Source organism: Anabas testudineus, chromosome 22 (assembly GCF_900324465.2).
Source record: "Anabas testudineus chromosome 22, fAnaTes1.2, whole genome shotgun sequence".
Lineage (NCBI taxonomy): Eukaryota > Metazoa > Chordata > Actinopteri > Anabantiformes > Anabantidae > Anabas > Anabas testudineus.
In genome coordinates this window covers 8,411,257-8,432,605 of record NC_046630.1, presented here as the reverse complement: position 1 = coordinate 8,432,605, position 21,349 = coordinate 8,411,257, and the positions used below count along the sequence as shown (strand labels likewise).

At 39.8% G+C, this 21,349-nt stretch overlaps 1 protein-coding gene across 1 annotated transcript in view; it reads right to left on the bottom strand.

Moving 5' to 3' along the window:
* Positions 1-3,591, bottom strand: part of cdin1 (CDAN1 interacting nuclease 1) — a 50,903-nt gene extending 47,312 nt beyond the window's left edge. The window contains exons 1-2 of the mRNA XM_026340401.1: positions 3,460-3,591; positions 3,058-3,191 (exon numbers count right to left, since the gene is read on the bottom strand). Coding sequence (XP_026196186.1) covers positions 3,058-3,191; positions 3,460-3,462 — 137 coding nt within the window. The 5' untranslated portion in view covers positions 3,463-3,591. The remainder of the gene's footprint in view (positions 1-3,057; positions 3,192-3,459) is intronic.
* Positions 3,592-21,349: the final 17,758 nt, after the last annotated feature.

The following is a 21,349-nucleotide window of genomic DNA, read 5'->3' as shown; positions in this document are numbered from 1 at the left end:
TCCATTATTCTGACACTTCTTCAGAATTTCAAAAGGCTGAACGCATGCTTAATCAACATTCATATTCCCAGCGCGAGCCCCAGCACCATATTGCAGCCCGCCTCAGTGCTGATGAAAACGGCACATTAGGGCCCGATTCGAAAAACGTTCAGGGACTCCTCACCAGGGAACTGTGTGTATGTGTGTGTGTGAGTGTGTGTGTAAGAGTGTGAGTAAGAGAGAGAGAGAGACAGGTTGTGTTTATAGGGGAGGGATGCTTCACACTTTACTTTTTAAGTATTTTGCAAAACAGAGGCATCTGCCCCTTTCTGCACACACTCATGATTTCATGACTGTGAAAGCCATATGAGGAGTGAGCTGAATGGCTTTTTAAAGAGGGGGAGGTAATCATTACATCCAAATTCATTCATAATATAGCACAGAAGGGCACAGAGGACTCTCACGTTCCCTCCCTCTTTTTCTCGCCCTCCTTACACAGACTCTCTCTAGGGACAAAGGGTAGAAGGACTGGAGTCCCTTGTAGACCCAAGGGAAGTCAAGCAAGGCCTCAGAGAGCAGCCCATCATTTCCAATTCTAATATGTGGCAAGAGAAGGACCTGATGGGACCAATGTCACATTTTTCCCCACACCGGCCTGCAATGAGCCCTCCCACCCCTCTTTGCTCCCTATCCACAGTCCAGATAGTAGACAGAACACCAAGAAGAGGGCAAGGAAGAGAGGGCAAGAATGGGGGTTGATATTTGCATGTCCCTCCATTGTGAATGGGGGTAAAAAGTGACAGCACCGTGTCCAATTCTTTTTCCCCCAGAGCAGCTCGGGCCCGGCAAGAGAGGCCAGGCTGACAGATGACTCCCAACATCTGTGTTATGCAGCCGTTACAGATGAGAGACTCCACATCACAATCTCTCTCTTTCTATCTGTCTATAAAGCCCTCCCTCTCTCCTCCCACTACCCATACTCATAGTACAACAGAAAGACTGACAGACCTTCCGTGGAAATTACCTTGCAATGGTCTATAATAATCATATTGTTCAAAGTTTAAATCTTCCTCCCTTTGTGTGGCAAATCAAAGGCAATGATTATAATGCATTTGTACTCAATACAGCATCCAGAGACAGAGCTATTCATAGCCATTCATCTTGATCTACATCACTACAACTCAAACTGAACAACTTTACTTAATTTACATTTTTATCCTAAAAAAGGCTATCATTAAACTTTATATCAAGATATTTTTGATTTAGTATAATATATAAAAAATATAAATATATTTTGAAAACAATGTGAAATAATCAAACTGATGTTTAATATAATGACATAATGCATAAAGTTGTTGAATTTACACCAGACAGGCTATTGTTACTCTTTTTATATTATTTTATTCCTCTTACATTTTATATATTACTTTGTTTATTATATTATTTTATCAAATAATTAATTCTTTTAATTATTAATTAATAAGTAAGTAAATACAATCATTATGCATTGCCATGCATTACCTGGACATTTCCATATAGTAAACAGATGTAAGTTTAAGAAAGTTGTAAAAATATTATAAAATTGTATATGCTGTAACATCATCATTTAAATGAATGCCCCCTGCTCTGAAATATGGCGCATGCCTGTGAAAATGAAACAAACTACCATACCCTCCTCTGTGACACTAGTAGACAATGCAAGCATCTACAGTTCACTTGACAATGTTTGCATCATTTAGAAATCACCCAGTGTGACGTGAAATGATTTTATATCCAGATACCTTTTCTATCTCTCTGGCTATTATAGCCCAACCAGTCTTTTGCCCACCACTTCAGTACAGGGCTGTTCACAACAAATCCCTAGTCCTTTCCAGCCCCCCCCCCCCCCCCACCCCACTCCTGCCAGCCCCCAGCCTGGCCAATATTTACGCAGTGGCAGGGCTCCCACACAGTCCGAGGGGACAGGAGGGGTGTGTGGCGGGGGTGGCTGACTGCCGTGCCTGAGCGCAGGCTAAAAGATGATGGATGGCCTAGTCGATATGTTATGTCTTAAGAGCCTGATTTCCTGCCAGTCCAATCACTAACCTTCCAGAGCCCAGCTCAGCTGATTGGACAACCAGAATAATTTCGCAGGCTGTGAAAACACCGCTGCCGTGCCTGTCTGTCAGGCCCAGTGACGAGACTCAGGGATTTTAAAGAGCAAGGGCCTCCCTGAGATTGGTCATGGTGAATGAAATAATAACAATAACCAGCAAGACTAAACAGAAGAGCCAGCACCTTCGGGAGAGCGGTCGTGCTAAATTATTAGAATGAAAATGGGTCTATGTTTTTCTTTAATTATTACAGTTTGGCTTAAGAAACTAAAAAGGAGAAAGAAAATTTTAAATAAACATGAAAAGGACCTCCTAGAGTTGTGCCCAAACATACACGATATTGGATGTACTTTATACACATGACATATTCTGTAAAATGCTGACGGTGAGAACAACGGCAAGCTCAAGCTCTGCTGTGTCCTTTGGGGACTAGATATCTTCTTCTAGATTCGTAATTAGGGAACAATGGAAGTAGGAAGCTCCAAATACAGCCGACTTTGTAAGTGACCTCGACGGGATCAGCCTTGGTGTCCTGGTGGCCTTGGGGGATTACACATGTTACGTTCAATAAAGTGAGGGCCCTCAGTGTCAAGGAGAAAGGCAAACACAACCATTAACCTCTCTCTTCGATTTCTGGAAGTGCAGCCAGTGAATGGCAAAACCCTGGCTAATGCTGTGGTGAAAGCCTATACAGAAAACTGTGTGGAATTAATTAGTGATCATAACTCGGGAATTAAATGGAAATATAAATATTTAATAACAGAAGATAAACAGACACATAAGAATAAATGATGTAGCTAGGGGGAGTTAATTGATTGCACAGTTGTCCTTTCTGTATTTACCTTAACTTACTCTCACGTGTATGAATTATTTTCCAATTATCTAGTGTTGTTTAGTATATGACGAAAGTAATGTTCATGTGCAGCATTTTGGCATAAGCTATAACTTTACAGAATCAAACTTGGTCCAGTGCACAGTCACTTACTTTGGAAACCGCTCCTTCAACATCCTCATGCACTGACGGGTCGGTCTCAATTGTTCAGTCCACCGCACAATCTCTTTATATTCAGCTCGGGACAGTTTCATCTTCCTTCTATTAGCTGCCGTATGTAACGTTGTCTGTAAAAACAGGTGAGTGTTTGATGAACACATGTTGCTGTAACAATCTGATTTTGAGATTGTCTGTCTGACAGCTGTCAGAAACAGCTGTGCCTCCATTGCTAAACAAACTTAGCTTTATGTTATGGCTAACGCGACTCACTAAAAGCATATGAGGACATAAACCATTTCGTCTAATCTCTCAAGGGTTACTGTATGTCTATGTAGGCATCCTATCACCAAATATTACATTGCAGAACAACAAATAACATGAAACACGGTTGTTTACCATTCATTCCTGTTGCTTGTGGACAGTTCCCCCCGTAGCTGCTTCCCGCTAGGAAGTTGAAGCGCTGACCTTTGTGTGAGCAGCGTGTTGATTGGCTGATGAACCGACGGGGCTGAGTATATCAGCAGTCGATTGGTTGTTTGGCATCCAGGGGGCGGTGACCAGCTAACATCAGCTGCTCACTGCAGCTCCGTAAGATCTGTACATTCTCTCCAGCCGCAAGCGATACGTAGAAATACTGAGATGAAAAGATGCAAGCTCCCCTGTTGCACTTGTCCCGTATTTCCCAGTTGAACAGGATAAAAAAAAATCCTTGAATGGCATAAACTGCGCGAATATTTGAGACAGGAGGGAGGCAGAGCTAGGAAAAAGGCACAGTGAGAGGGAGAGAGCAGGGAGCGTCTATCAGGATGTGCACGCAGTACAGTAAGCTCCAAGTGGAGCCGCTCATCATGGGTAGTGTGTCATTGATTTTATCATTTTTAATAGCAGTTATCGTTCTTTTTGCGTTGATTAGACAGCAAATATAATTACACAGCAAATACTGTAGGCTCCTACAGCCTTCTCATTTCATTAATGTTTATGTACTGTGGCCCACAGTAAGGTATAACATAAACAACTTGTGGATTATACTGTATATTTTATTCTTTCACACATGCAGTCAGGCCTTTATATTAGTGTCATGTCATGTCTTTCCTTAATAATTTCCAACAACATGCAGGATTTATTTATTTTTTATTTTTTATTTTTTTATTTTTGGACCGTCCAGCATTAGGGTCCCACAGTTGTCAGCACCTTTCCCCTCCCTGGTGAAGGTTGTGGTTTCTGTAAATAAATATGTTAATAGTACCCAGGGTGATGGTAGCCTAAAGCCTTTAGGAAAGGATTTGTGGAACATTTTTGCACTTTTAATCCCAAACTGTTTGAATTTTGAGACAAAAATAAAAAATATGTATCTAATACACCAATTCCAAATGCAAATGAATGTCCAGTAGTTTATACATGATTAATAGTTTTTTATTTGTTTGTTTTTACTTCTGAACTACATGATAGTCTCTATCTGGAGGAATCTTTAAGACCTAATTTGTCAAATATGTCCCTTGAGATCAGTATAATTTTACAATGGCATTATTGTGTAATTAGTCTCTGAACAGTGCTAAACCTCAGTCTACCCTAATAGATTTTTCTTTATCATCTCTCGTTGCATACAGATGCACTGAAGTCTCTGAGCCATTTTATGCTTTATTTTACTTTTATTTTTCTTATACATGTTATGTTTCACTCCTACATATTTTTAATGAAGTTAAAACCAAATGTTTTATTATTTAAAGTTTAAAGTTATTTTGACATAAAATGTGCAAAAATCTCAGATCACGTTGATGTTATTGTCTCCAAGCTGGGATGACGATTTCAAGTAATTCGATGGAGTCAAAAATCCTTTTGACAACAACATTGCTGGTTTCCTTCTTTGTGAGTGAACAATGCATTAGTGAGCCGAAAGACTCTATCTGACCTGTGGTGCATCAGAAAATAGAGCTCATTGTTGTTGGGCAGTGTAGTATGATGTCTGTGATGAGCTGAGGTCTCGGGCTGTGTGTTCACCGGTACAGTCCCCGGGTTTGAAAGGGCTCAGCACTCTGTGGTGGCTACAAAAGGGAGCTGTGTAGTGGGATTGGTATGGCCAGATAAGATCAGGGCCTCTAAGGAAGTCTGGTCTGATTGCTACAAAGGGCTGAGGTCAGGGGCAGGAGGAGCAGTTTACTCATCTAGGTATCAGAGGATCGGGGTTTGGTGGGGAGCTGCTTGTGTAATAGGTATAAAAGGATCAGTGTAATGTGATGGTATAAAAAGATAAAAATCAGTGAAAGGGGTGGAAGGCTGTGTACTGTAATGGCTCCAAAAGCTGTGAGATCAGAGATTTTGCTATGTGTAGGTGCATGTCTCCTTATGTGTGTGTAATGTATGTACGCCTGTGTGTGTGCGCACACCCTTACACTAAATCAGTTTACGTCTGTGTGCATCTTTGATGGCTGTAAGAGCCACAGTCGGCTGTGATGAGCACTAAAGGCGAGAGCAAAGAGATGTGGGGGATACAGGCAAAAGGATGCAGGAGAAAGATGAGTGCTTTGGTGCTGCATGTAAACAGGGCAGTGGTACACACCATGCCGTTAACCAGCTGTGAAGCCTGCTCACAGTGGGAGATGAATTTACAAAGGATGTCTCCCTCTGATATCCAGGAGACGCTGCACTGATCTCTGCTCCACTGCTCTCGGCACACTATTGTAGTGCTTAGCACTGTGTCGCTAATGGCACTTATATACCTTAATGCCTGGAAAACATTAACATTTTGCTTGCAGCATACTGTATAGGGAACAAGCATGGCCGTGGAGGGGAAAATATATGTGAGACATTGTTTTATATTGGCAAGATCTTCAGTGGATGAATCTTGAGTTGTGAGGTTATGTAATTTCCTTTACTTATCACACAGTTTAAAGGAAATTGCAAGACCTCCCATGTCTTGTGCATGAGTCCCTCCTTACCATATCCAGTGATATTACTCACCATACAAAGAGAGCATTTTGTTACACTAGACCGTCAGCATTACTGTCATAATTTTTCCTTTTTTTTTTTTCCACTTGCGAAGTCGGTGACTTCACTTTTCTGCACCACGGCATTGCTCTCTAATCTTCAGGGAGTCTGGGATCTCAGCTCTAAAAATCACAGTTTAACCATGAGGCAAGCCATAACCAGGAAATGCCTGTAGTATTAGCAAGGTATCGGATTCGTGCATTGCCCCCGAACAGCATGACTGCCCCTGAAAATCTCACATCCATATTTTACATCGCAGGGAGACAAGACACATGTGTTTCACCCTTGCTTTCAAAGCTGTTTCTTCCATTTATTTTATTGTCCTATAATGAATTTAATTAGATGACATGTAATTAAATGCATTCGTGCCCACACCCATAATATACACACGCACGCATGTGCAAACAGACATGCACACATTTGGCTGCAAATTGCTCAAAAAACATGGGTGATGTCAACAAATTTACTGGATTAATAGGGGATTGATAATATTTTGGGATTGTATTTCATTCTAAACGGCTGCACGCAGAAACAAAGGCTGCAGCCCAGGCTCATTAATCATTGTCAATGGATTGCCCGGGTGTAATTTGCATGACCAAGGTGGCTGCACATGCTGCCATTCGGCCTAGGTTGCTGGATCTGCCTCGATTTGACCAGACTGTTAATGCTGTGTCAATCAAAAATAACCCAATAACAGTATGACAAAGGAAGATGGGAAAAAAACATTTTCTCTCATTACCTAGCACTCTTTGCCCTCCTTCTCTTACCCTGTCTGCCAAACTTCTTATTTTAGTTAACACTAATTACATGGAGCTAATGAAAAATTGAACTATTCTGTTGGCATTTATTACTGATGTATGAATCTATAATTTCTAACAATGGTTTTTTTTACAATACTTATTTCAAATATCTTTCAGCAAAAGAATACACATTTGTGTATATATATATATATTTGTGTTTATTAATGTCCTCCAAGCGTAATAATACAGTATTTAGTAAGAAAGATAGATATGAAATAGAAATCTAGCCTTTTAGCTTTTTAGACATTTTGAGGAAATTAATCACTTTTATGTACAAAGGAAACTTTTGTGGTTTGTCTTTATTTTTGTCTGTCACAGTTTGGAGCCTCACTAAGCCATTTTAACTGCGGATAATTGGGTTGAGGCGTGATGCAGTGAAGTTCAAAATGAAGCAAAATTTCACAAAGCTGTAATCTCACCACTGGCTCCATACACTGAATTCTAATTATCTCATCATGAACTTAAAAAAAAAGAGGCAATGTTTTAATGGCTTTTTAACTCCATAAGAGGTGTGCGTGTGTGCGTGCATGTGTGTGTCTGTGTGTGTGTTTTTGTGTGTGTGCATGTGAAATACTGTAGTTAATACTTGAGCGTGTTTGTGCCTGTGTGTGTGTGTGTGTGTCAGACACACACAGACACCCACCATCACCACACACAGACGTGAATGCGGCTTGTGTCTGGTCTGGCCTCTCTACCTAGCTCTGCTGCCGTGGCTCACGCTGTGTTCTCCCCCCATCCTCTAATATCCTGGAGGCATTTTTCTCATTATCAAATATTGTTTGATGTCTTTGTTTCTTGATGATTAACCATGGTCACCAAACACTGGTCTGGATTGTTTAAAATTTAATTCTGGGGCTCTGAAGTACCTGCAGAGGGGCTGACTGGTGGGGACACCCGTATTTTATGTATGCTATTTTTCACGCTGAAATGCAAGAGGACACACATTGAAAAACATAATAAATCCTGGAGGAGAATCATTAGTGCAATACTAGTGGTTTTTATGACCATTGTTATTCAATGCTGTATTGAGATGCAGTAAATTATTCTGTTTGTTATGGGTTTATGGATTCAGTCCCATTTTCAGAATAATTATGTTGTTCCTCATTCTGCATAAATAAAACTACAGTACTCTCTACATACTTTTCCATGTCTTTAAACATAAATGTAAAAACTACATATACACACTGTAAATATTCATTTCTCAACAGTGCCAAATTTGACGTTTTTGTATTATTTTATTTTCTAACAACATTATTTTTATTTGTACATCTTTGCATATTATTTGTGCTTCGACTGCACTGACCATGTTTATATTTCTGTGGTAATTTGAACATTATAAAGACAAACAACTTGCCTTAGGAATCTGAGATTTATGATGGAATCGACATTGTAAGCAAACAAATAGGGAAACAACACTCTCCCCTAATGTCAGCATGTCAAAACTATATTGAATACTTGAAATATCTGTGTATCTAAGGCTGAATAGCAGCCATTGTATCGGTCTAATGATATTATCTTCTGAAATTTGGAGTGAAAGAAAAATGGCAGAAATGAGCAGTACCATTGTCTGCCCCATTTTATTTAAACAAATTGCAAGAACAGAGAGACACAGACTCAGGGAAAGAACGAGCAAGGGAGAGGGAGAGAGACAAAAAGCGCGCGTGCGAGAGAGAGAGTGCTCTGTAAATGAAAGGTTATGCGTCGTCCCATGTGTTTGTATTGTCAATAACTGGAGAAGGCTGTCAAGAAAGTGGGGAGATAAAGGTCAATAACTCAGGCAAATGTGTTTGTATTTGTACACTCCTGCTGATAGCATAGCAAACGTCAGGTTCTGTGTCTGACACCCCACAACAATAACACAAATAGTGGGGCTAGCACTAGAATAGTCATTATTATTGTTGGTGCTGAAAATGAGAGGGAACCTCAGCACATGGCTGTGACAGCCGGCGCAGTGTCACTCAAACGTCACTCCATAATGAAACACGCTGGAGATCAGAAAAGGCGACGATAAAATGTAAACACGAGATTATGCTGCTGGGTGATTTTTATATTTGCCTTACTTTCCTGTCTCTAAATAAATGTGATCATTACCATGTGGTTTTGGAAACACTTGAGACAATGTAAATATTGGTATAATTGGGGCGGTTGGTTGTAGATTTTTTTTAAATTCTGCGAATGAAGTGTCTGAAATTAAATTTGTATCATTTTTAACCTATAATTTTTATTTAGTCCTGTTCATCAGACACACAAGTTGTTAATAATTAAAGGAGAATGGCTCCCTCTCTCTCTCTCTCTCTTCCAACAAAATAATTCTTTTCAAATGTTCCACCTTCCCTCACATAAAATAGCAAGTAAATAAAATTTGTAGGAGTTGTTTTTGCCACACAAGGTTAAGCTGTAATCTAAAAGCTTAATTTATTTTTCATGATTCCTATATGTGTTCAAGTGTTATTTTATTCCGGATCCATTTAGTGGATCTCTCTGTGGCCTTGAGTGTAATAAATGTGCAATTAACAGACTTAACTAATTCATGAGGAACATTGTGAAACTAACGAAGGGCATAACTACTGTACAGACGCTGCTGTCATTGGTGAATATTGTTATTGTTCTGCTTTTAATTGCTGGAGGAGCAGGAGGAGGAGGAGGAGGAGGAGGCGGTGGATGAGGAGGAGGAGGAGGAGGCAGCGTGTTTTGAATATACATCCTCGGTTACCATAGCAAAAAAGAAACACTGGGTCCCTCCTGACAGTTATATCTAACGTCAGAGGTACGTGGAGGTGTTAAGTTCTCGGATTTAACTAGTTACCAAACAAATGACCCTTTTTAACATACAACAAAAAGATAACAGATAGCAGCGTGAAATCCTCCGGCCATTCATCTTGATCAGTGGTCAAAGAAAAGGTGCCTGTATTTTTGTGTCTCATTAACACGCAGACTTCCTTTTTTTTTCTGTTACGTATAATTCCTACTATTTTAACAGTTGTCATTGTGGAAGCCGCATTATATTATGTGCTCCTTTATTTAGTATGATGCAGTAATTAAAGCTATAAATCATTTTAAGCAGATACAAAAATACAGTTTATGCCTAATTCTACGCCTTAAGTATCTGTTCTGATTCTGTTGAATCATCAACACACATGCCTGCAACATTTGCAAACACTGTCCTATGCTTGTGAGCAAAGGAAGAAAAATATACTTTTAGTAAGTATATTAAGTCCATAGGGGAAAGTGGATCCCTCTACCTCTGTCACTGTCTCCGCAGTCAGTTTGTTTGTTGGCTGTGGAACCTTGTAGTGGTTTACATTACCTATGATTATGTAAATCTGGAGCTGTTCCTGTGCATTATGGGCCAACGCATTGTCAAGATCTTTTCTAAAGCAGTCAAGTAGCTATTTCTGAATTCTTTTATTATCTGAGAGTGCAACAAAGAAAGTCTTTTGTTCACTGTTTGCCGCACACACACTCACATGCATTTATACACACACACACACACACGCACACACACACAAACATGCGCTGCTGCCGTCCATGACTTACTACTGTCCCCTAGTGGTGCTCGGCTCAATAGTCGTTCCTAACTCTCCATTTCCATCAACTTTCGGCACTTCCATTCACCTGACTTCTCCCTGTCTTTGTCCTGCTCCCCTTCTGTGTGCCTTCTCTCTGCCTTATCATGCTCAAACATTTAAAGGGTTGATTTGTTGTATTGTATGACAGAGGGCTCCAATTATGCATTGCTGTGTCCACAGTGGCTTTGCCTTCAATGGAGTGCTCAAACAGTGTCAACAAAAACAGGAACCCTGATGGTTTGTGGCTATTGTGAGGCCACAGCTCATGTCAATAAGGTATTGTTTAGTCAAAGTGCCACACCGAAACTGCAGTGAGAATGTTATCAGACCTGTGGAAATAGGGTGTGCGCGTAATAGTGCTAAAATCTAAGTATGATTGTTTGGACAAGCCCAAAACAAATGCACACAGGGAGCAGCTTTGGAGCCTTGTCACCTCTCTACGCTGTTTTTTTTTTTTTAACTAGAAAAAGAGCTGGAGATACACACCATGAACTATTAAAAAACAAAAACCTATTTGCAACTGTCACAGTATTTCATCCCATGCTATAATTACTTCTCCATTAGTTATTCTTCTTGAATATTTTTAGCAAGGTCAAAAGAGCACTCTCTTATGGTTGCCTGCACTGAGCTGTTCTGCTGTTGCCTCAGCTAATTGTATGCATCTTTATACTTTTTTTGTTTTTCTTCCCTGATCACTGTTATTTCAGCCCTAATTGGTGTGATAACCTGGAACAGTGCTAATAAACAATAGGGTAAAAGGGTCAGCCTTCACTGGCAGATGCACGGACACACACAGTCAAGTCACTCATGTCAAATGACCAATTATGCAGGTTATAGAGGATGGTACCTCTGTCTCCAGTGCCCCGTCCCTCTTGGGATCTCCAACGAGTGGCTATCACTCAAACCCAAACCACATTCATTCATTAGCCTGTTAAGATGGGCATCAATTATTCATTAAGAAGGTGGCCAGTGGATTATATCTGTCAGCACTGGGCTGATTGTATCAAAGGTTGATTATGGCTTGGTTGATTTAGTATGCACCATTTTCTGTGTGATCAATCAAAAAATAATGAAATTTAAACAAAAACTTTGAAAAATATGAATTAAACATTTTGCTTTACTCATTACTCAACATTTTACATTGATTAATCTAGTTTTTCTGTGTATTAAAAACATTCACATCAGCACGATTACTTATTTTAATAATGCCTTGTTTATGTCAAAGTGCATAATACCATTAACTCACTAAGAGGGTATTGATCTTATTTTCTCAGCTTATTGTATGATAAGACATGGTGTCTTCTGGATTTATGAGTAAAATATGCTCACCACCTTTGCTTTATTCTTCCTGTCCCTGTCTAACAATCTTGTGCTCACCCCTTTTTATTCTTTTCTGTGGCACCATTCCCAAAAATTCACACTCACACCACTCTGTAAAATCATTTTATTAGAATGTTAAAAAGTCCTGTGGGGATTTCTTTTTGAGAAACTCTGCGAGAGGGGAACCATAAAATAGTCGTGCTAAACTGGAGGACTGACAAAACTTTGTCTGAGACTGCTGTATGAGCTAATATCTACTCATTGTTTCCAATGTGCAAATTCCACTGTAGACTTCAAGTGTTTATTGCATTGTGCATAATATATTTTAAAAAGTATAACATAACACAACATCAGTTGATTTTTTTTTTTTTTTTTTTGTTAACTTTTTATACTTAGGTCACAAAAATGTCAATGTGAATAATAAATTCCCTACTTTTTTCCAAAGTAGAGCATGCGAGCAGCAATAAAACACAAATAATTATAAAAACATATTATTATCTATCACTGAAATGCCTGGACCTGTTTTTTTTTTTTCCTTTGACCCACAGGATACCTTTTGAAAACACAACGGTGTAAAGTGACATTCAAGCAAACAGGTTGCAAGTGAGGCAATGTTTTAGCAAATACAGATGGAGTGTTTGGGAGATTAGCATCCTGTTGCAACACATAGCAGCACTCTTCACTCTCCAGCTTAATGTTTGCACGGCTTTTCAATGACAAATGTGACCTCCGACTTCAGAAAAGTAGCTTGACGCAGCAGATAGCATTCAGTGGAGCAGATATGACAAGCAAATATACACCATGTAAACAGTTTTTTTTCCTTTATCAAAGATCATTTCAGTTCACTTTTGATTTGTTTTACTTTATATACATATGTGTTGTCAAAATGTAAATGTATTTATACATTTAGAAATGTATACATTTCATATCGACATAGAAAACGTTTGTGTAATGTTGTTCTGAGTCTTAAATCGTACAGTATCACTGTACGTGCACACACTGCAGTAAAACTTTATGTGGTCAAAACACTCGATCGCTCCTCTTGACATATTTTGTCTCAAGCTTTCCATCGTTCACCAACCACTGTAAGTGTTAAAAACAATATCCACATGTCATGTTGTTGCACACTTTTGTCACCACTTCACGTGTAGAACATGTTCACTGACAAAAAAGAAAAAAGAAATCATGGGCGTGTCACTGTTTTCAGAGTCATAATGAAGGGTAAACATTGGGACGAGGTGACAGAGCGCAGGCCTTGAACTTGGCCCTCAGCTTTGAGCCAGAGCAGGCACTTAGAAATGATGCAATGACAGCTCTTGGAGATGGTGGGGAAATTATTTCTTGCTCAGTGTAAAGAAACTATTCATAACAGCTTTGCCTGAGAAAACATTAACAGTTTTTCATATGGATCAAAGTGGCCATCTGGTTAAATTCACATAGGCTATACCTTATTTATGCTCCTCCTTTACTACTCTCAGTGGATTAGCTTAATTTTCTATCTTCTTTTTTTTTTTTTTTTTGCTCAGGTTTGAACTGCACTTGCAGAGTGAGGCTCTCTCAAGAATGTGTCTAATTTAGTGGCTAAGAGGCAGATTTATACCTGTGCTAGTAATGGAGAAGGTTGCTCCCTCGAGAAGCCCAATGACTGTTTACGGGCGGGCCGACAATGCCTTAGCAGATGATGAAGCACCTGCCAGAGTTCCCCCATGTCTGTTCCATCCCTTTTTGTCTGTCTGCACACCTCCCTTCCTCTCGCTTTCTTTCTTCTTTCACTCTTCCTTCCTTTTCTCTTTCTTAGCCCTCTCTCCTTCCTCGCTCCTTCCTGTCTCCTGCCCTTTCTCTCGCTTTGTTTCTTTTCTCAGCAGAGCCACGTCTCGTTCACTTACCATGGAGTTGTGCGTTTTACAACCATTCCCACTGCTCCCCGAAGAGTGAACCCATCTACTTACTCTGTCTACTACTGACAATAAGAGAGTTTTTGTCTCAATGTCCCTCTACCATACCTTTCCTTTCACACACATACAGGACAGACAAATCGACAGCAACACACACACACACACACACACACACACACACACACACACACACACACACACACACACACACGCACACCGGCGAAACAGAACTGTGGTCAGGTTTTGTTTACGACAGGGGAAGGCAATATCGAGATTGTTTGAGAGTAGTGTCATCACGTGAAATGTATCGTTGTCAGGAGCATGTTTTATACTGTATGTCTGGGCCCTTGGCTGAAGCCATTTTGGGAACAGAAAATATCATATCATATGACCTCCTCTGGTGTAAAAGTAAACTATCAGCTGTAAATCCGATACACAACTACAGTAGTGTCTGTGAGGAGGAAAGGAAGTGAGCTCTCTACGGTGTAAAGTTCACTAGTGAAATACAAATCTGCTTTTTATGCATTACATTTTAAAATCACCCTCTGAAATATGTTTATTGATATGTTGATGTATGTTTAACTATGTTACCGGGGTGGGAAATGTTTGTCTCTTTCTGATATGCTTGCATTGGTGTAAGTTTTCTCTTTTAAAATTTGCTGGTTGAATTTGAACAGGCAGTGAATCGCTTGTAACCCCGCAGAATGGAGAATTATAAAGATACATATTGTTTTGTTAGTTGTTTTACTGCAACCTAATACAACAGTGAACATGACTTCTACCATTTCTTAGGCTTTTTAAATGTATTTTTTTTAAAGACACAAATATTTTCATTTTCCACACCTGGAAATAAAAAAAGGAAATTTAAATGTTCTGTATTTCAGCCTGCAAATAGTTTTATTTGACTGTTTTTTCCTGACAGGAAATACTTTTAATTAACTCAAAATTACAAAACACTCAAGGTTTTATAAATCTCCAGACACATTATTTATGCCACTTCTTCTGTCATTTGTGTATTAAACCACCAAGCATTTACCAAGTCTTGGTCACAGTGCTGTAATTTAAATTCTTATTTCTCTTAAATATTCATGCTGCATTATACTCAATGGGCTGTAACTCATTAATGTATGTGGTATGATTTTGCACCTGTAATTAAGTGTCAGTTTATAAACACACAAACACTAATAATACCCAGAGCTTTTCTTGGCGAACCCAGTGGTGGCAATAGCCCATCCATCAATGTCCCTAATGAGGCTCCATATAGACAAGTCAGTCGAGGCTTACTGGGCCGTTCAGTCTTATTTTTCATGCTCACTATGATAACCACCCAAATCCCCAGTAAGATGATATCAGCCAAGATAAGATGTATGTGTGTATGTGTGTGTGTGTGTGTGTGTCTTTGCATGAAAGCCTGCATTACTTAAAGCATCTTTATGTGTATGTGTGTGTGTCTATAAAAGGTCCTGTTCAAAGTTCCCATTAACCTCACTGTCATTTTAGTGTTGGTGACGTTAATCAAAACCAACACCATTAAGTGTGAGGTGGTTAATATGGCTACTGTTTTCAATGTCGTCATTAATAATATGATGCAGAGAGGCCGACTTGAGGAGCTAATGAGGTGTCACAGGTCATTTAGACCAATCAGAAGCCACCACAGGACATTAGCCAAACAAAGGCCTTGGCACTGCTACAGTGCAACTGGGACAGCACAGCTTGTAAGGGAGATCGCCGTTACAGCAACAATAACATTTATTAAGCTAGGACAAGTTGAGATGAAAACAAAGAGATCCTTCTCCTCACTTTGTAGAGATTGTGTTTATTTACGGTCTCAGCAAACCCAACATCCTCCACTGAAGTTCTCGCGCTGCTAATCCTCTTCCTGTTTATTTGAATTAAAGATTTCCGTCCATCTCACTTTCACCTTTTCTCTTAGGTCACAGAAGCAAACGGCACAGAATGTGGTCAAAAGGTTCAGCTGACGACTCGATCTACAGTTTCAGAAGCTGGGACCCCTGCGCTGTAGGACAGATTTCATGGTTTTGATTGTCACCTCCGTGGGACTGACACAAGGTAGTGGTCTCAGTCTAGGATGCTGTAAATGCAACATTTATGGTATGACTGGGAGTATTGATGACACATTAGAGGGACTCACAGCTGCATACAGTATATCTGGTTCGAACCTGGGTGAGTTCTAACCCGAGTAAAGGAAGATTAGGAATCCTTATATGAAACTACGGTCAACATGAACATCAGCACTACAGTAACGGCTGCTAAGTATAAGGTTATTTTCATTAGCGTTTAATTAATTTTGATTTGTGTTGAAGGCTCTTACTTTACTCTGCTAAGCAAATGGCTGAGCACAGGCTGACCTTTACAGGCAAAAGTACCTAGACAAGACAACAAGTCGCGTTATAAAAAATATAAATATTTTATAACAGTTTGAAGACTTTGAGATGTTTCTAGGTGTTCACGTCCACCCGGTGATTACTGTGCATTATTGTAACAATAAGGCACGGCCACTCTTGAAATACTTTTAGACTGCCTGATATTTTTTTTTCTGTATGTGTCAGTATAAAGGCAGCAGCAGTGTGTCAGCGGGTAATGACAGAGGAAGTGACGTCTGACAGCTATGGCCTGCCACTGCAGTTGGTTCTCTAAGAGCAGAAAGGAGGTGGCCACATCTCGACGCTAATGGAGGAGGAGAAAATGGCCGTGTCAGTCCTGTCAACTTATTATGTTTTAAACCTAGACAGTTGTTGTTGCTCTTCCAGGCCCATAATTTTATGCCATTAAAAGTGCCAAGGGGGAAGGAGTGAGGGAAGAAGGAAAGGAGGGAGGTGGGCTCTGAAGTGAAGTAGGGTTTTTCTACCTCTTGTTCCCTTCATGCATGATTCCCTGCCACTTTTGTGCTGGAAACTTTTGGCATTTCTTGAAAACATAAAGACTAGTTGGGGCTTTAAAGTGATCATAAAGTCAATCATGTTGGCTTGAATTACCCAGCAATCTCTGTCAGTTAGTCCCTTCTCAGCTACAGCATGAAATGTGTGTGGGAGTAGGGTGTAGATGTCTGTGTGTCTATGTGTGTGCACACGTGTGTGGTCCTCCGTGTACATTAATGTGCATACTGTAAGTGTGTTGGAGAAGACTTTCATCCTTGCATCCAATAAAAATGCTGACATATGTGTCACATGAAAGAAATTAGTCACAAATGCAAATATGTAAAAGAATAGAAAACAAAACATTTTTAGAAGAAACTATGTGTTGGGAATATTTAAAACAGCAGAGATTTAGGACAACTCTTGGGGCGAAATAATAACACCCTGCAGGTCAGAGCCACTTTGACAGTTCTTTGTGAATTGCTACTAATCGAAAAATGTTGCTGAGAATTAGTGTCACTTGTTCTGATTTGTATGCATGACGGCATTATTTTTTTTTTTTTCATCTCAAAGAATACTAGACCCCACAAGGTCCTTACATTATGGGCAAACATTTGCAATTATGATGAACTCCAACAGCTTATCTCAAAAGGAACAGGTTCTTACTGATGGACAAGAAGACATTTTAATGAAATAAACTGCTTTGAGCTGATGAAATAAAGATTGCTCCACCTCAGGGCACATTCAAATTAAATTATCAAGATGACTGCATGCATGCTGCTCCCATTAACTCAGGTATGGTAACGGCCTCATCACACTGCACTTGGTTTATACTGTATGGAATTGTGAAGCAGCTATGGTGTCAGCGACGCTTCCTAGCAGTTTTTTGTCTTCTGTTCTACGTCTCAGCTCTCTCCCATAAAGGCCTCACAGATTTTCTTTTAGTCCATTCAGAGGATGAACTAATGTAGAAACCATGTGTTGTCCCTAAAGGCTGAGCGAGTAGACACTGCATTGCGTACGGTTTTATGCCTGCAGATAAACACGGGCCCGAAGGCTTGTCAGAAGCCTGTGGAAAGAGCCCAGAGTCCTATGCCTTAAAACAATGTTGGTGTTGGGGTGAGAGGAACTGTGACTGGCAATGGGAAACACCTGTGCTGGGGTGAGCAGCCGGGCATGCTGGAGGAGGTGGGGGGTTACCACTGTTAGGAGAGGAAGGGAATGCAACAGGGAGGTATAAAGCCAGTCGGAAAGACCACTACATCCTCGCCATTTGCTTCTGAGAAGTGGAGGTCTAAGGAAATTAGTTACAGTAATGTCTTGCTTGTTGCCGCTTAAATTGTTACACACATATGCTGGCAGCGAGCCTGAGGCTCAACCTGAAAGACCGCAAGTGTACAGGCATGTATAGACACATTAGCTGAGACCATCAGAATTATAGCTCTGGATATGGGGGAGAAAACACAGTGGAAAACAGAATTCAGACTTATGACTTCAATATTCAGCTACGTTTCCCAGCGGTATTTTTCTGCTGATATTATCTGCCCTCAGAAATTTTCTGATGTGAGAAATTTAAACAAAGGCATTCTTTTCTGGTCCCGTAATATTTGAGTGAAGATTTGACTCTGCTGTGTATATGTGTGTGTGTGTGTGTGTGTGTGTGTGTGTGTAAATGAAAAAATGTAGCTACACATTTCAGACATAACTAATGCCGCATAGAAAAAGAAAAAACGCTTTTGACTTACTTTTGAATTACTGTAGCCCTGTAGCAATCCTAATGGCTTCTTAAAGCACCTCTACAAACTGTATATACATTAGTAAATGTATTAATCAAAAACAAAATTAATTCATTTCATTTCTGCAACAAAAAGGGTGTAAACAGTTTTAAGGCAATGCATGCAGAGACACAAAGTGCATGCAGTATGACAATGTAAAATCTCAAATGAACCAAAAAACAACCCAGCAACATTTTCCTAGCCAAACATTTCACCCTGCTGTATATCCATACAGCATTTTCCTCAGCGGCCCGGCACACCGCCCCTTAAGTCAGGTTGATCATTCTATCTCCTGCCTCTCTATCCTGAGGTGCCTGCTGTCAATTTACCAGATGCCTCCTTTTAATTTCATACTTTCCACAGTGTAAGCATCCATCTTTGCTGTCTGTTGCAGCGTTAGAGGGTTCAGAGCTGTGCTGTGTGATACAGGCTGGTGTGCAGCCCGCAACTGACAGGGAGAAGGTGATTGTGATGGAGTAATGATTTCTTGAAAAAAAGGCAGTTTACTCAGCCCACAGTTTGCAGTGCTCGCTGTATATTTTATACATTCCCGTCTGCATTGAGTGGTTTCTTTTGTTTGTGGTGTTTGTTAAATGATGGTTAAATGCTAAATTCTGCCTGAATCCAAAGAGAAATGTTTAAGCCTAATATCTGTAATAGACAAAACACATCAACATTATATTTTGCAAGTTGTGACAACATATGCTTTTGTGACGTAATATACTTTATATACAACTAATTTTCAATCAGTAGTATAAAAACAGAAGCCATGTGGAATGCATAATATACAGTAATTTAATGAACATAATATCTCATTTTTAAAGTGACGTTTAGTATTTGAATAGTTTTACTGCAAGTGGTTGTATCTGACAGTCAAGCAGTATTGTAATCCCTTCTATTTTGATAAAAGAGAAATCAGATGTATTTCGAGAATCAAGGATGCAATCAGCAAATTAAATTCATGTTAAACTCAACTGACTCCACAGTGCTCCTTTTGACAAATCTGAAATTTGAAACTAAATAATTAGATTTGACACATAAAGTATCATTAAGTTTAATCTTAATTTAGGACTCCCAGGCGTTCTTACGACAGTCTTCTTCTCCTCGTCTCATCTTTCCTGATCTTTCTTTCTCTCTAACAAAATTAATTACTGTGTGTTTTATTTTATGAAGGTGTCAGGTTGAAATGATGAATGGCTTGTAATATCAAAAGATTAAAGGCACAATGCAATGAAGGACACGTCTGCTTACACTGTGGTAGTGCTTACATGCAGACACATGTACACACACACACACAACATGCACATGCAGTCTCTGGGGCCATGGATATCTGGTTTCATATTTGATATTAACTTACTGGGGGAGCGATTATGGCCACTATGTTATTACCAGTGGTAGAGGGGCATAATAGAAGTGAACTTTTCAAAAAGGTCCTTATAATTGCAGCCCGGGCTCTTCTTGATAAAATTCCATATTGATACGTACACCGGTCCCCTCATTACAGCTACAGATGGAAAAGAGCATTTCAGCGTTCTTTAATGAGCGCTGTACCAGTGAAGGTCATCTTAATGGCTTTCAACTTGCTGTTGGGAGCCAGAGGTAATATTCTAATGAGAAAGAGCCACTACACCACTCTAGTAATTCTGTAATTGCACCCATGGATGCCATTTTATTGTTGCCTGTGCTGTAGTATTGAAGTCCTTTGTTGTCATCGCTTGTCCTCTCTGGTCTGGTTTGGTGGTCCAACCAAAACTCAATGTGTCCATACACACGTGCACACACATACACACACAGGCGCACATTACCATATTTCAAATCCACTTCACACACCATCCTCTGTTTATTGGAAGCTACAGTTAATTCATTGCTTACTTATGGGTGGAGGGACATCAGAACCACCTAGCAAAAAGAATGAATATTAACCCCAGCACACTGCATCATGGCACAGCAAGGACAGCAGGAACATTTGTGTGCATTTGTGCATGTGTTGGCCTGTGTTTATTTATTTGTGCATCTGTTGATTTTGAGTTTGCCTGAGTGCATGTGTGTGTCCAGAAAGAGCCTGAGGCTATTTTTCTTCTGAATCTCTATTCCTTAGAATAACACAAACTTTTTGCACATGTATTTCTAAATGTATTTTCCAGAATTTTGTTGTTCCTACAAAGCATTTGACAACTTGCGAAAACTGTAAATACAGATTCATATTTATGATCTCGATAGCGCAATCCCCCAATTTAGCATTGCACTGCCATAACACTTTCAGGCTCATGATGGACAGCCTTTTTTTCCATGCTCAAACCTGCTGCATACATTGCCCACAATGCAACTTGACTGCTACTCAGATATTTGAGTGTGTTAAGTTAGTAATATGACTTCGAACCTCAGAAATCACAGTTTATACAATATAAGGAGCAGAGAGAAAGGTAGCCATTTGGTATATCTGATCCTGAATACCATTTCCTCTGCTGGGAAACTGTTTTCCTTGAGTCCAGTCCCTGAAAAACGGTTTCACCAAAGCATACTGACAAGACAAATGGACATGCAGACGGCACGTGGCGACCATCTGCGGTTGCTAGGTTGCCTTTCCTCCATAACACACTTCACATTAGCTTTACGCTCACAAGGTACACCATGAGTCAACCTGCAGTATCTTTTAGTTCAACAGTTACAAGTTACAGTCAATACTAAATCACTAGGTGACTTCTCATGTGTAAATAGATCTTGGTAATGGATTGATTTTTGCATTCTGCATTGGGAAACTCCAAATAATAATTTCCCTGCTCTAAAAAGTGGGTCTCTGAGAAGAAAATGAACTAAAACAGGCTTTGAGATTTCTCCCTCCCTCTTCCTCTCTGCAGTATTATTCACTCTTTGTAGGTCATGTCAGTTTAAACCGGATCCTCAAATATTTTCATCATGACTTCTATGCACATGGGACATGCTCAACCGCACCAGAGGTTAGAAGTCATGCGGCTTTTTCCCTTTTTGGGCACAAAAATAATTTTCAAAGTCACGAATCATCAACATTCGATTTCCCATTCCAAACAGTTTCAATTCAAGACAGTG